The sequence below is a fragment of the Acanthisitta chloris genome, unplaced genomic scaffold, assembly GCF_000695815.1.
Source record: "Acanthisitta chloris isolate BGI_N310 unplaced genomic scaffold, ASM69581v1 scaffold33599, whole genome shotgun sequence".
Lineage (NCBI taxonomy): Eukaryota > Metazoa > Chordata > Aves > Passeriformes > Acanthisittidae > Acanthisitta > Acanthisitta chloris.
The window spans coordinates 1-14627 of record NW_008692639.1 but is presented as its reverse complement, the minus strand read 5'-3'; the positions used below and the strand labels follow the sequence as shown (position 1 = coordinate 14627).

Below are 14627 nucleotides of genomic sequence, written 5' to 3'. Positions count from 1 at the left end.
CAGCTGTTCCTGAGTTGCAAGTTAGAACTTAAGCAGCTTCCAAGATGAGATGTGTGACTTGTCTGGCTTTTTTTTGCATGGCATCCACATCCCACGTCACTGTGTGGCATGATGACTGTAGGGCCTTGAACAGTAAAGATGCATCTGTTGAAGTTTCTCTCATCTTTGAGAGTTTCCTGAAGTTGGGGTGCATCAGGCAAGGCATCACCAGCTGGTGAAGGGAGGTGATTGTCCTGCTCTGCTCTGTGCTGGTGTTGAATATTGTGTGCAGTTTGGGGCACCAAAATAAGGACTCGAGGGAATGGGCTGAAGTTGTGTCAGGGGAGATTTAGGCTGGAGATCAGCAAATGGTTCTTCCCCCAGAGGTGTTTGGGAACAGAACAGCTCCCCAGGGAAGCTGTCACAGCCCTAAGGATGACAGAGTTCAAGAGGTGTTTGTCAACACTCTCAAGCACGTGGTGTGATTGTCAGGGATGTCCTGTGTGTGGCCAGGAGTTGGATTTGATGATCCTTAAGGGTCCATTCCAATTCTGTGAAATAAAGGAGTCTTTATTAGTAAACTTTCTATCAAGTCCGCTGTGCCTGGCCCCAGGGAAGCTGTCACAGCCCTAAGGATGACAGAGTTCAAGAGGTGTTTGTCAACACTCTCAAGCACGTGGTGTGATTGTCAGGGATGTCCTGTGTGTGGCCAGGAGTTGGATTTGATGATCCTTAAGGGTCCATTCCAATTCTGTGAAATAAAGGAGTCTTTATTAGTAAACTTTCTATCAAGTCCGCTGTGCCTGGAAAAAAACAATTGGGAGATTTTACTATAACTTTGCTTGCTGACCTTAACTGAAGAGACCCAAACTCCCATCAAGCCAGAATGCTGCCTACAGTTTTACTGTGATAACTGACTTTTTTTTTTCTTTTTTTCTCCCCTCCAACAGGAACAGGAAATACAGTGGTGATAATGGTTGGCTATCCCAAAGGAATAGAGATCCTGGAGCCAGTGCGAAGAGGGATTTCAGTGGAAATGACTATTGATGTTGGCACAAGACACGTGCAGGAATATATTAGTGGCCAATCAGTTGTGTTTGTAGCCATTGCCTTCATCACTATGATGATTATATCCCTTGCTTGGCTCATATTTTACTATATACAACGTTTCCTGTACACAGGATCACAGTTTGGAAACCAGGTAAATGGAGCTGATGATGCTTTAGTGTGTTTATCTCCTCCTGTCAAATCAATTGCCTAACTTTGATTGTTGATTGAAGCATTCTTGAAGATCTCTGTCCTCTTCCTATTTTGCCAGCTCTGAATGCTGCTCAGTGAGGCTAATAAGCAGTAATGGTAATTAGCATCGCAAGTTTGACTAGTTATAATTATTAGTTGCTTGTATAAAGTCGTGAGAAATGTATTTAGCCACTTGTCAACAACTGAGTAAGGGCAGCTTCTTGTCTGACTTGTCACCTAACTGAACTTCCTTCCTTTTGACATTCAAAGGTATTTTCATTCTTCAGTAATTTTCAGCCTGAAAGTATTAACTTCCCTAGCCAAATACTTTTGTTTTTAACGGAAAGAGACGATGGGAAGTTTTTGTCTTAAGATCCACAAGTAGTTCAGGGTGGAATTTTTGGTTCTAAAGCTTTATGAAAGCTACTTGTGATGCTACAACTCCACTGCAGAGTACCAAATTGCAGCAGACTAGAATGTCTGTTCTTGATGAGATTCAGCTCTCTCTGGCTACCTGAATTCTGAGAGCAGTGAGAGTACTGGGAAGGTTAGGAAGGAATAAGTTTGCTCCTTGTTTGCCCTTTTCACATTCCTGTCCTTTGACAGAATAAAAAAATTCAGCTTTCATTTTCTCTTCTGAGGGAAATACTTCATCATAGAATAATTTAGGTTGGAAGGGACCTCTGGACGCTTAAGAGAGCAACGCACATGGAGTTGTTGCGGACTAAAGTCCCACTAAGTTTTGAAAGTACCTTAGAATGGCACTTGCCTGTGCCTTTCAGCTCCTGCAAAGTAGGTTAAGTTCCTTGCATGGTCATTAGCAGCTCTACCATAGCTTATTACTGACAGTGAAAAGTAAAATTGCACTTGTTTGAAAGTTGCACTTGTTTATATTTGCAACTGGATCTTTTTTTAATCCTCAGTTCAGGAAAAAAATGCTTCAATGACTGGTTAGCAAGTGGACTTCTGTTTGAACATCTAGATTCTAGCTCTTGTGGAGGAGGGAATGGATTTTCATTTGCCTTTGGGACTGTTTGGGACTTACAGGACTCTTCTAGTAAAATAACTTCTTTTTTCAATAACTGAAGATAACTTCTGTATTGGTTAAACTTGTGGTCTCCCTGAAACATTGGTTCCTTATAGTAATTTTTAACTAAACTAAGTCTCAGAACTTATATTCCGAGAATACTTCGAAGAAAACAAACTTTTTGAGAAGTATGTGTAGGAAGAGGGATGTGTTTCTGTGTTGTAACAGTTGTTTCTTCCTGTTACCTTTTGCACAGTTTACACTAAGGAAAGTTCACGTGCTTTATGAATAGCTTAAGAGTGCTTTTTAGGGTGAATGTGATGCTTCTCAGAAATATGTGACACAGTCTCTTTATAGGTCTTGTCATTGGGCTTGCCATCCAAATGCTTCTTAAAGAAATGAAATTGTCTGGAATTAGAAGGTGACGCCACTTGCTCAATTCTCTCTTCTAAAACAGTAATTGAAAACAAAAACTGAAACTATGCAGGGTTTGAAAACGTTGTGAAAATATTAGTCAAGATGTATCATTAGGAGTCCTAAAAGAATTTTGGAAACAAAAAGCCACTTTTCTAACCCAGATCTCATTTTGCTTGGCTTATGGACTCCAGGAGAGTTAAGTGTGCCATGCTTTAAAGCAAGCTGCTGGGTACTGCTGAGTGAGGGTGGAGATCATAGAATCTTCAAGGCTGGAGGAGACCTCAAAGGTCATCGAGTCCAACCATTAACCGGTCACTGCTGGAACCCCTAAACCAGATCCTCCAGTGTCAGATCCAGATGCCTCTTCAACACTTCCGGGGATGGTGACTCCACCACCTCCCTGGGCAATATTCCAGTGCCTGAACACCCTAACAGGGAAAGCATTTTTCCTGATTTCTAATCTGAATCTCCCCTGTCTCAGTTTATGGCCATTCCCTGTAGTGATGGGTGTTTTAAGACTTATTCTAACATTGGTTTAGCAGTAAAAATCCGGAAGACCTTCTTGCTAGTGAAGATGAACAGGACTGTGCAGAAAACTCTGAGCTGATACAGGAAGTGGAACATGCTGGTTGTCCATCATTTCTGAGAGAACTGTCAGACTAATTATTTTTAACACTAAAAAATTTACAAGTCTCGATTTTCAATGCAACAAATCGGTAAAATCAATTACGTCACTGTAATTATCATTACAGAGAAAAGCTCCCATTATGGTTTTTTTTAAAACTATCATAGAATCATATAATTTTAGGGGTTGGAATGGACCTCACAGATCATCTAGTCCCAGCTCCCTGCCACAGGCAGGGACACCTCCCCACAAGATCAGGTTGCTCAAGGCTCATCCAACCTGGCTGTGAACACTGCCAGGGTTGGGGCATCTACTACCTCTCTGGGCACTTGGGACAGTGTCTCACCACCCTCACAGGAGCAAACTTTTTCCTAATATCTACCCTAAATTTCCCCTCTTTCAATTTGTCCCCATTGCCCCTTGTCCTGTCACTGCAGGTCCTAACAAATTATTGCTTTATGGTGTTTCATGAGTGAGGATTGCTGCTAGACAGGTCAACATCTGTTAATTGGGAGTGTTTAGTTTCTCAGTTCCTGGCAGTAGCTAGCACTTTGTCTTGGAGTACAGTACTGCTTTCTTTTCTTACTTCCCCTCTAAGCATAATGAGGAGTTAGTGTATAGAAGTCCAGTATGGTGCATCACGTCTGCTCAGCCTTTCTTGTCATCTCCTTGGCATAATGTGTCCTTTCAGCGCAAAGCTTTGCATAACGTAGGAGCCAGTGCTGAACTGAGGGAAGTATTAATAGCTACAAGCAGCCTTTTGACCTGGTGGCCAGCTGTAGGCTGCCTGGCAGGATTCCACCTCCTCTCAAGCTGCTGCAAAGCCCACGGTGTGCTTGCTCCTGGGCCTGCCTGACTGGAAGGTCTGGTTCCACGGCTGCTGTTTCAGCCCTGGTTGCCTCTAAAGCCTCCACGGGTTTCAGCTTTCCTGTGCAGAAAGGCTCTTAGTGCCAACAGTCAGGATGCAACACTGTGTGTGTGTTGTCTTGGTGTGCTCTGTTCCCTCCTGGTTGGTTCATGGTGTGAGCAGTACACTTTGCTCCTGGGCCTGCCTGACTGGAAGGTCTGGTTCCACGGCTGCTGTTTCAGCCCTGGTTGCCTCTAAAGCCTCCACGGGTTTCAGCTTTCCTGTGCAGAAAGGCTCTTAGTGCCAACAGTCAGGATGCAACACTGTGTGTGTGTTGTCTTGGTGTGCTCTGTTCCCTCCTGGTTGGTTCATGGTGTGAGCAGTACACTTAGAACGTTTCTCTGTTCCCTCCTGGTTGGTTCATGGTATGAACAGTACACTTAGAGAGAACGTTTGCTGCTTGGGCCCCAAGAGTGCAAGACTTGGAGTTCTTGAGCAGCTGCTGGCTGGGAGTGTTTTGTAAACAAATTAATTAGCCAGAGATTCATTATTTTATTTTTAGATGTGTTCAGAAGACTTAGTAACCTCCATGGAAAGCGTTTAACAGCTTTGAAATGTAACTCTTGAAACTAATGGTTGTACTAATACTTGAAATCTTCTCTCAAGGGCCATAGGAAAGAAACCAAGAGAGCCATCAGCCAGCTTCAGCTGCATACTGTGAAACGTGGAGAAAAGGTAATTCAGTGGCTCTGGTTCTTGCTGGGAGTTCTAAAAACAGTTGTAAAGTCTTTATAGAATTAAAACTAAAATTCTCACAGCACAGTGGCAGTGTGGCTTACAGTTTTAGGCTTATTTGGGGGCAGAATTTAAAAATGGAAGAGTCAAATGTGAGCTACTTAGGAAATGTCAAGCTGGTTTGTTGCCAGTGATGTCTGGTTATACAGAGTGTGTGCAGGGCTGGTACTGTAAAGGTGAAGCATTGTTATCTTTCCAGCACTTGTAAACATCAACAAGTGGATTGCAAAATACTTCCTGGGACCTGCTGATTGCATCGTTCTTACAGCTGCTGTAGTGTTGTTTTCTTAAAAGCACATTCATCTTTGTATTGATCAGAACACCTTAGAAATCTAAGAAGCTTTGAAATACAAAACACTTGTTTCATCTTTGGGCGTCCAATACATTAAGGAGCTGTAACTCAGCTTGAAGAATGAATGTCTTAAGGTGCATTTCTGTGTTAGGAAATATTTTAAAAATTCAGCATTGAGAAAGTTGGCTTTGACAACACACAACTCAGCTGCACTAGAATAACTGAAGCAGAAAACAGCTGAGGTTTTGAAAGAAAACATTCTTTCAGTTGGATTTTCAGGCAGTGCTGATCCTAGGTGCAAAATTAGCTTCTGACTGGAGTTTTGCTACTACATAGGCATTTTTTTTTCCCCCAACCCAGTGTCTTATCTGATTAGTTTTTACTTAAGGACTGATTTGCTCAGAGGTGAGAAACAGGGATTAGGTGGTTTTTAAGTCTATGAATAAAACTGAAGTGAGAAAGGACATTTATGTGTAAAAACTTTGAAAGCTGTGGTTCAACAGAAGCTGTTCAGCTCAGGTCACATGCCACAGAGAATGTGTCCTTCATTTAGTAAATTGGTTTTGAAACTTAAAAAACCCCAAAACTGTCTTTGAACTTACTTGCCTTTTCCCTTTTATGCATTCAGCATGTTGAAGTAGTGTTTTACAAGTATTTCTTGCTTTTAATTAGATTACTTTTGATGGGATTTAGCATCTATTTCAAGCTGCGAACAGAGGGATATTCATACTTGTGTTCATACAATGGCAACATCAGAGATCAAGAAAGATGGAATTGAAGCAGAATTTGTGTGAAGCACTATCAAAGCATAACATCAGCATAGGAAGAAAGGGATGTAAGAGGGTCGTGATCAGACCTGTGGTGAAGACCACGTGGAAGATGTTAACAGATTTTTAGTCACGTTCAGTAAACCTCTGGAAAGGATCTGTATTGGGAGATTCTTGCAGTGTGCCAGGGAATTCCTTCCCATCCACTTGGCTAAAGTAAATAAAATGGGGGAATTTAAGTTGTTGCACAGTGTGCTGGTTGTGCTTAGGAATACCATGTTAGATAAGCATAGTAGAATGAGCAAAGGTTAAACTCTCTTAAAATAGAGTTTTCCTGTTTGGTAAATCACACTCTAATTTTTTAGAACCAGCCTGCTATCAGCAAATTTATGTAACTTCTGATGCAGAGCTATTTTCATGAACTAATGTAAATTTATCTGGAGATACACTCTTGTCTACTCTGTAAATGGGCTTTTTTTTCTTCCCCCTTTAAATATTTCCTTTCAGCCATTTAAAAAGAGTGTTCTTCTTGTATTGTGACACAGTACAGCCTTTCATTATCCCTCTACTTGAGGCTGAGGTATTTAAACAAAAATAGGTCAATATATTAAAAGTGTATTTGCTATCATGTAGGTTTTTCCTGAGAAGCTTAGGGGATTATTGTAAAATGGACACTCGTTGGAGTATGTGCTACATATGGTGTGCTTGGATTTGCCTCTTGCACAGAATAAATAACTTGTTATGGAATAAGTACTTGTCTTAACTTTGCTTATGTAAAAAAAAAAAACCCACCCCAGTCTTAATGTGATTTACTTGGGAATTTAAGGCATTAATTATGTAAATTGATAGCATGCAAAGGAGGGAAAAGCTTGCCTTGAACTTGAAAGTTTGCTTGCAGAACTAATTCATTGGAGTGTTTGTGGTTAATGAAATGGAAGAGCTTCTGTAAGTAGTCATCCAAAAATACTTACTTTGTGGGGATGAAAGGAAAGAAGTTCATCCACTTTCAGTTCCTCCAGTACTTGTGTTTTATACAGCCAAGTCAATATCAAATTTCTTCTCTTGCATGTGGAAATAGCCATAATATTTGCACTGCAACTATAAGCATGGCTTCAAGAAGGCAGTAAGACCTGTTAGGAAAGATATTTAACCTTTAGAAAGAAACTGAGGTGGGGAAAACACTTCACTTTGGTGTTCTGTCTAGTGTGAGCTTGGAGAAAAGTTTTTAAACCATCCCAAATTGCATACTTCAGTTCTCTTCTAGTTATGAAAGAATATCTGCTAGGATGTGGCAGGAAAAAAAAAAAAAGGAAAAAATGGAGGTTTGCAGTATTCAATCCCAAGAATCCTTTCCTGCTCAGGCACTCGGAAATCTTTGGGACCATTAGCTGAGAATTAGCTTGTGCACTTTGATCTGTGCTGACCTCTTTTAAAATGCTTTTGGTTTATAGTTACTTGAAACCGAAATGTTCCTGTGCTCCCATGAGCAAAGCCAACATTAAGAGACTTAACCAACTATTCAAGGTACCATGTATAGCTATTTAAATTAGAAAATCCAGGTTTGGCTGCTCTTAGAATTTGGCAACATTTAACCAAATCACCTCTCGATAGAATCTTGAATTAACCAGGGAGTTGACCAAATCACCTCTCGATAGAATCTTGATTTAACCAGGGAGTTGTTCTTCTTTGCTAAACCGTTTTGCCCATTTCACATTCTGTGAAGCTACTGCACAGAGCTTGTTCTGTAATGAAATATGGATGTAATGCATTTAAATGTGTTGTCATGCTCAGGGTTTAGATGTGGATGTGGAGAACTGTGCTGTGTGCATTGAGAACTACAAACTGAAAGACACTGTCCGAATCCTGCCATGCAAGTAAGTTGCTGGAATGAATCTTTCCTCTTTATGCTGTTTGTCTGAAGAGAAGTGAGGAGTTTTTTTTCAGCTCTTTTTAAACTCTGGTGGCAGAGCTGAAACTGCCGTTGGTACAACCTGCAAGACCATGTAGGACTCCATATGTATGTGGTGGGAAAGGAGCAACTGGGAGAAGTGTAGGAGTGAAGTAGAACTTGCTAAAAGTAGAGCTCTACACTGTTGGACTGGTAACTCTATGGTGTCTTTGTGATTAGGAACATCTCCCATTCTAGAAAGTTAGCATGAAATAAAAATGCTTTTAATGTCTGTACTAGTAAACTGAGCAGTACCTAACGGTCAAGGCTTTAAAAGAAGGATGTATTTTTAACCTGTTTACACTCTTTGAAGGGGTAGTGTGTGGCTTTCATGAGAAGTTCTAAAGAACATTTCTTTTCTTTAGGCACATCTTCCATAGAACATGCATTGACCCTTGGCTTTTGGACCACCGAACTTGTCCCATGTGTAAACTAGACGTTATCAAAGCTTTGGGATACTGGGTATGTTGCACACTTCCTTGACTCCTCAAGGCAGAAATACAGTTAATCTTCAAGGTAGAAATACCTTGAAGTAGGTAGGAGGAAAGACTTCATGTAACTGTTCAGAATGAGAACAGATGTAACTTGATGAGACTGGAGAAGGTGAGCAAAGATGCAAGAACGAGTGAGTGAGAACCAGAAAAATAAGGGAATTTTATGGGTAAGAGCTTAAACAGTGCATGGAGCAGCTTATGAATCTGCTGTGATAACCAGTTTTTTCTGCCTCCAGCTGATGATAGTGAGGAAGTCAAAGCAGAGGTGAGATGGTTTGCCTAAGCTGCCAAAATGCAACTAAATACAATAAATCTAGAACAGATACTTGATCTTGTCAAGAACTGGGATTCAAATGAAGAAATTAGTTTTTCTACGTAGTGTTTGTGTACTTCCACGTATGTCCCATGTTTTATCCCTGTAAAATGAGCTGGTACTTAGAACCTTCCTAAAGACATTCTCCAGAAATTGGTTAAGTAGAGAAAATGATGTGCTCTCATTTCTTTCTGACAGCACCAGAAAAGAGAGATGAAGACACACGCGGTAGGTGACTCGGTCACTGTTGATAAATAGTCTTGAGTTCCACTAAAATGCCATAGGCATGAATGTACCTCTCTTCTCTCCTACTGCTCTGCAGAGACCTCTAGAAAACAGGGCTGTTCTTTGGGACCTTCCTTTCCTACACTAGGTCTGCATTTTGACTGCCTTCTCTCTTGTTTCACTGTGGAGACTTAGCAGATCTGTGAAGAGTTTTATGAATTAGTGTTTTGTTTTGTCAAAGGTGACAATACTCTTGCTCTGTAATATGTATATACCAAACTTTGGTGCTTCTGTGTATTAAGTCAGACTTTAGCCAAGAGTTTCAATCCCTTTGTCATGTGAAATAGCTATTGCTACTTTAATATTGTTATGTTAGGTTGTTTTTCTGCTCACTTTCAGTTCTTGGAGTTGATGTATCTCATGTTATGTGCAAAAGGACTTAACCTTTTAGAATACAGGCTGAAAACTGAAACACTAGAGCCTTCAGAACAGTTATATTCCCTGAATTCATGCTGTTGCAGAGGATACTTTGACCAAGCCTAACCAGGAGGAGTAAAACCACCTCTGCCTGTTGGCAAAGTGAATTTTGGAAAGCAGGTTGAATGGGATTATATAAAATAGAGAAGCCCAGTTCATTTCCCTAATGAAATGGGGCAAATGGGTTTTGCTTATGCAAAAAGCCTTCAGAACAGTTATATTCCCTGAATTCATGCTGTTGCAGAGGATACTTTGACCAAGCCTAACCAGGAGGAGTAAAACCACCTCTGCCTGTTGGCAAAGTGAATTTTGGAAAGCAGGTTGAATGGGATTATATAAAATAGAGAAGCCCAGTTCATTTCCCTAATGAAATGGGGCAAATGGGTTTTGCTTATGCAAAATTCAGGTCTAATGGGGCAAATGGGTTTTGCTTATGCATCATTCAGGTCTCACTGAAGCTAATAATGTGGGCAACCATCCAGGATTTTTTCCCTAGCTTAGTTTTCAGCCTGATCCAGGTTGCCCAATCTAATCTGTAGCATGATTGTCTGATTGTTGTTTTTTCACGGAAGTGAAGAAAAAGATGCAAAGAGCAAGGCAACTTCTCTCAGCACTGCACTCACTGAGGGACACAACTGCAGAGGAGAATGTGCAGCCTCAGCACAGAAACATGCTCAACCTTCAGAGAGGCTAAGCTCAGTTTTATGGACAGCAAATACTTCAGATCCTTCAAAATTTGTAAAGGCTCAAAGTAGAAAGAAGGCACTGAGTGCTATTAGCTGCATTTTGTGAAGAGCAGACTTCAGTGCTGTCATTCTGCATTATGCTCTTTCTTCAGAGAGAAAGAACTAACTGCACTTGAGCATGTCTGGCTGATTTCATAGGACACTGCTGAACTTTGTGGTTTTAGTGCTTATTTAACTGTCGAAGTTTTGGAAACCAAACTCATTAATGCCCCTCACCCACATTAGTAAAGATTAGCATCACATGTGTCTTACCTTGTGCTCAATTGTAGCAGTTCTGTAGCTTATTGAAATTCAGTACATCTTAAAATATGCTCGTTTGATGCTAAAGAAAGAACCAGCCTAGAATTTCTTAAATCTTAAGATGGGCCTTAGCTAGTTGTTTGAGAAAGGGTAAAATACTGGTTAGGAAGCCCAGAGAATAGCTACTTATACTGCATTATACTTGCTTATGTATAAATAATGTCAGTGTGTCTGTGGGATGGGCTGAGGAAGGGTAGTCTGCTTAATTTTAGGAACAGAATTGTACGTGTAGGACTTCGAATTGAGTTTCAGAATGGATCAGAAATAGCTCGTGCTATACAATAGGTGAAATAAATCCCTTTGCCTGTGCTGCAGATGTTTTGTTCCTGCAAAGTGACAAGCCAGCACATTTGCATTTTTGGAACAGACTAAAATTTAGGCTGGAGGCAGAGGAGGAGAGAAGTTTGTTCTGATGTCAAATGTTTGCTCACCCTAGTTATAAAAAAAGGCTAAGCTTGCCCAACTGCTCTCATGAAAAACAGAGATTTCTGCAAACTCAAAGGATCAATAGGTTTGCTCAGTGGAGACTTTGTCTGTGCTGAGCCCTGCTCCTAACCAGACTGCAGCAATGCTGTTGCTACAGTGTTGAAATCATAAATTGTAGAATTTTAGGGGTTGGAATGGACCTTACAGATCACTTAGTCCCAACCCCTGCCCTGGGCAGGGACACCTCCCACCAGAACAGGTTGCTCAAGGCTCATCCAACCTAGCTGTGAACACTGCCAGGGCTGGGGCAGCCACAGCCTCCCTGGGCAACCTGGGACAGTGTCTCACCACCCTCACAGGAAATATCATTTTCCTGATATCTAACCTAAATTTCCCCTCTTACAATTTGTCCCCATTGCCCCTTGTCCTGTCACTGCAGCTCCTAACAAAGAGCCCCTCTCCCTCTGTAACCCCTTCAGCTCCTGGAAGGTGCTCTGAGGTCTCCACACAACCTTCTCTTCTCCAGGCTGAACAGCCCCAACTCCCTCAGCCTGTCCTCATATATTCCATCCAAAATGCTGACTAGATGGACTTCTCCTGGTGCTGCTCTTGGCTTTGAGGTGTCTTTGCACAAATGGTTTTTCTTTTGGTTTGGCTTTGTTTCCTTGCAGTCAGGCAATAACATTGAAAGTGGAGACAATGCTCAACACTGTACCCAGGAGCACACAGATAATAAGTCAGAAAGAAAAAGTCTTTTTTCCAGTAAGACAAGGTTACAAAGTGGGACCGTGGAGGAATGTTGATGCCTGATGGTGGACATGGAAAGTGTCAGTGAAATCTGTTTCATTTTGAAGGGGGACCCTGAAGATGTACTTGAAGTTCCAATCCCTGAATCCATAAGTGGCAGTGTTTCAGTGGGAAGTCTGAGCATTGCTTTGCAAGATGATGACAGAAATGAAGTGAGTGAGTTATCAGCTTCCTCCACGAACGAGTCCGTGCTGCAGTGCACCAGTCTCAAGGAGGACGCAGGGGAAACCACAGCTTTGCTTGGTAAGTCCCTTGGTTCAGCACTGGACCATCCTTACCACCACCCATTGCATGAGGAGAAGCTCTTCTGGAGCTGCTGTTACTATTGCAGTGCAGATCACACTGAGTGGTGTCACTTAGTGCTGTTCCATTGAGCTGGAGGAAACTGGACGAGAGAGGGGGGAAATTATCTACAGTGTCTTAGGAGGATTTCTTTCCCAGAGGATCCTGAGAACATTAGGTGTAGGTGAACATGGAATTTGTTGCCAGAGTCTGGATTAATGTAACAGCTAAAGCACATTAAAATGGAAAAATCAACAATTTCTCTTCTAATTCCTGACTTCTAGATGTGGATGGCAGTAATAATCGGCATGGAGAGCATCTATCTAATGGAAATTCCCACTGAGCTGCTTCGTGGAAGATCCCTTGAATAGACTGTTGGAGAACTATTATTTTTTATTTAATTAGTCTGGACTTTTGTCTAGTGAACAGAAGAAATAACAATGTAAATTATTTTACCTTTCAAACTTTTCTAGCTGGTTGTTCCACAAGGGCTAATAACTAAGAATTTTGTACACAGGGAGGATTTTATAAAAATCTCCTCTGGATGTCTCATCCTAAAACAAACAAGCAGAAAAAAAGATGCAATAACCCTTTTTCTGTAAGCATTGTTGCAATGTCGTTGTGTTGCAGAGGGCTGTAACAGAGATGAAGACTAGGCAGTGAAAACAATGTGGAATGTCTAACAGTTAAACACTTGGGCTGCACTATTTGCATTCAGTATGTACACATGGAGAACACTCACAAGGCTGCAACTATTAAAACGTTCTGAAAGTTCCCATCTGTTGTAAGTGGAGGTGGATGTTCCTAGAACAGACAGGATCTAACCTTGAAGGAATCAAAAGAACTTCATGGATATGTTGTATCTTTTTTTTTTTTTTTTTTTTAAATTTTTTTTTTCATGGACGATGTAAAAATTGCTGGTTGCAACTTTCCTTACGTGTGACAAACAGGAGGTTGATCTTGTAACGTGTTCTGCTGGGGGTGGATGCTGAGGAAGGGAGATGTTCTCCACTTTGCTTGTCATACTGAACTGGGCAGTAGTAGGTTGTGCTAGGTGGTCTTCACGTGCTGAGCATGTAGACTTATTTAGGTATATGCACACTGGTTACCTCTTTCAATCTTAAACTCAGTAGGACAGAGGTAAAGGGCTAATTATGGCTAAGATATATTTATTAGTCTATTTATAAGAGTTTACTTCATTTCTTCTTCCTCCTGTTCCCATCCTGACCCATTTGGTTATGTACAAAACTGTTTCTGAAGAGATACAAAGTTTGGGTTTGTTTTGCTTTTTCTTTTCCTTTGCGTAGCAATGCTGGAATTCTTGGATATTCCACGTTAGGAGTACTGGCTGGGTTTGCCATGAGCTTTTATTCCTTTCTTTTAGATTAGCAGTATTGTGCCTTATAGTAAAACACTTAAGAAATCTGAAGCATCTGAGAGTAAATCCAAACCCTGGCATCTCCCATTATGACCTCTTCTTCAAGTATTTACATACTGTAAGTGGTATAAGGAATTGCTAAACTGTTTTTGTAAAGAAATATGTATATTTCAAACACTACTTAAGGGTGTTAAGTGACTTGTTTAGGATTTTAGCATTGCCATGTTAGAAATAATATGCTACATTCCTCGATTTTCTTCTGTAAAGCTGTTGCTACAGGTTGCTTAAAACAGTGTCTTTCACTAGACATTGGTTTTAGAGTGTTTTGTTTTTAAAATGTATATTTGGAATGTTTTCAAGACAATATGCAATTCTTTTTCTAACTTATATTGAGCTTCAACAGAAGCAATAACTTTTTTTTTTTTAAATTTTAGAGTGAATGTTTCAGAAATGACAGAGGTTTCAGCTGGGGAAATATAATCTGAACTTCTACTTTGCAGAGCAGATGTTTCACCCTAAATTTCCTTCCAAAAATTCCTATTAATGCCTACGTAGACCAATAAAAATCTGCCTCTCCCCTGTAGGAGTGTAATGTTTAGGTTTAGGGGAAAACTGTCAGGTTGTAGTTCTGATGTCACCAGCAGGTGCAAGTTTTTGTGATGCCTTTATCTTACAAGAAGCACATGAGAATGGAATCTGACTGACCAGCCATCTCCAGAACTGAACAAAAACCCAACCCACATCTAAACCAACCAATGTACAGGGACATTTTTGTCTCCTGAAGAAAATTATCAACGTTTCCAGAACTGCCTTTTTAACTGTCTCTTCAATATTACAAACTGAGTCTTCTCCCTCTTCTTTAACACAAAACTGAACATTGATGTAGTAAGCATTGAGAGGGTTTAAACTCTAGCTCGAGGAGGAACCAAAAGAGAAGTTATCAAGAGAAGTCTTGTCAGTCTGTGGATTGTGTCTTGCTGAACCTACAGCACAATATTCATTCTGGAGAGGAGAAATGTGGTAAGTACCTGAACTTTTATGTAACATCTGTGAAACCAAAAGCTTTTCTTAGGAGTCAAATCTGAGATCTGATGGAAAGCTGGAGGAAGAGCTGAAGGACCTGCAACATGTGCTTGTAGGATCTGAAGTGTGCTGACTTAGAAAAATACCTGAGGATGAAGGTTCCTGGGCTGTTTCTAATGGAATGAGATTTGCATTAGATGTTAGGAAATTTTTTTCCCTG

General features: G+C 40.8%; 1 protein-coding gene across 1 annotated transcript; it reads left to right on the top strand.

Annotated features, from left to right (window-relative positions):
* The first annotated feature begins 919 nt into the window (after window positions 1-919).
* Window positions 920-12780, top strand: RNF149 (ring finger protein 149). Its single transcript, XM_009082736.1, has 6 exons — window positions 920-1180; window positions 4801-4869; window positions 7780-7862; window positions 8302-8398; window positions 11772-11967; window positions 12291-12780. The coding sequence occupies exons 1-6, from the start codon at window positions 953-955 to the stop codon at window positions 12347-12349; spliced, it is 732 nt and encodes a 243-aa protein (XP_009080984.1). The 5' UTR covers window positions 920-952; the 3' UTR covers window positions 12350-12780.
* The last annotated feature ends 1847 nt before the right edge of the window (window positions 12781-14627 follow it).

Bases quoted from the DNA above. Each gene is read 5' to 3' on its own strand.
- RNF149 (XM_009082736.1), top strand. From the start codon at position 953: ATGGTTGGCTATCCCAAAGGAATAGAGATCCTGGAGCCAGTGCGAAGA. The intron at 7,863-8,301 runs GTAAGTTGCTGG...TCTTTTCTTTAG, and splicing joins GTCCGAATCCTGCCATGCAA to GCACATCTTCCATAGAACAT. The intron at 11,968-12,290 runs GTAAGTCCCTTG...CCTGACTTCTAG, and splicing joins GGAAACCACAGCTTTGCTTG to ATGTGGATGGCAGTAATAAT.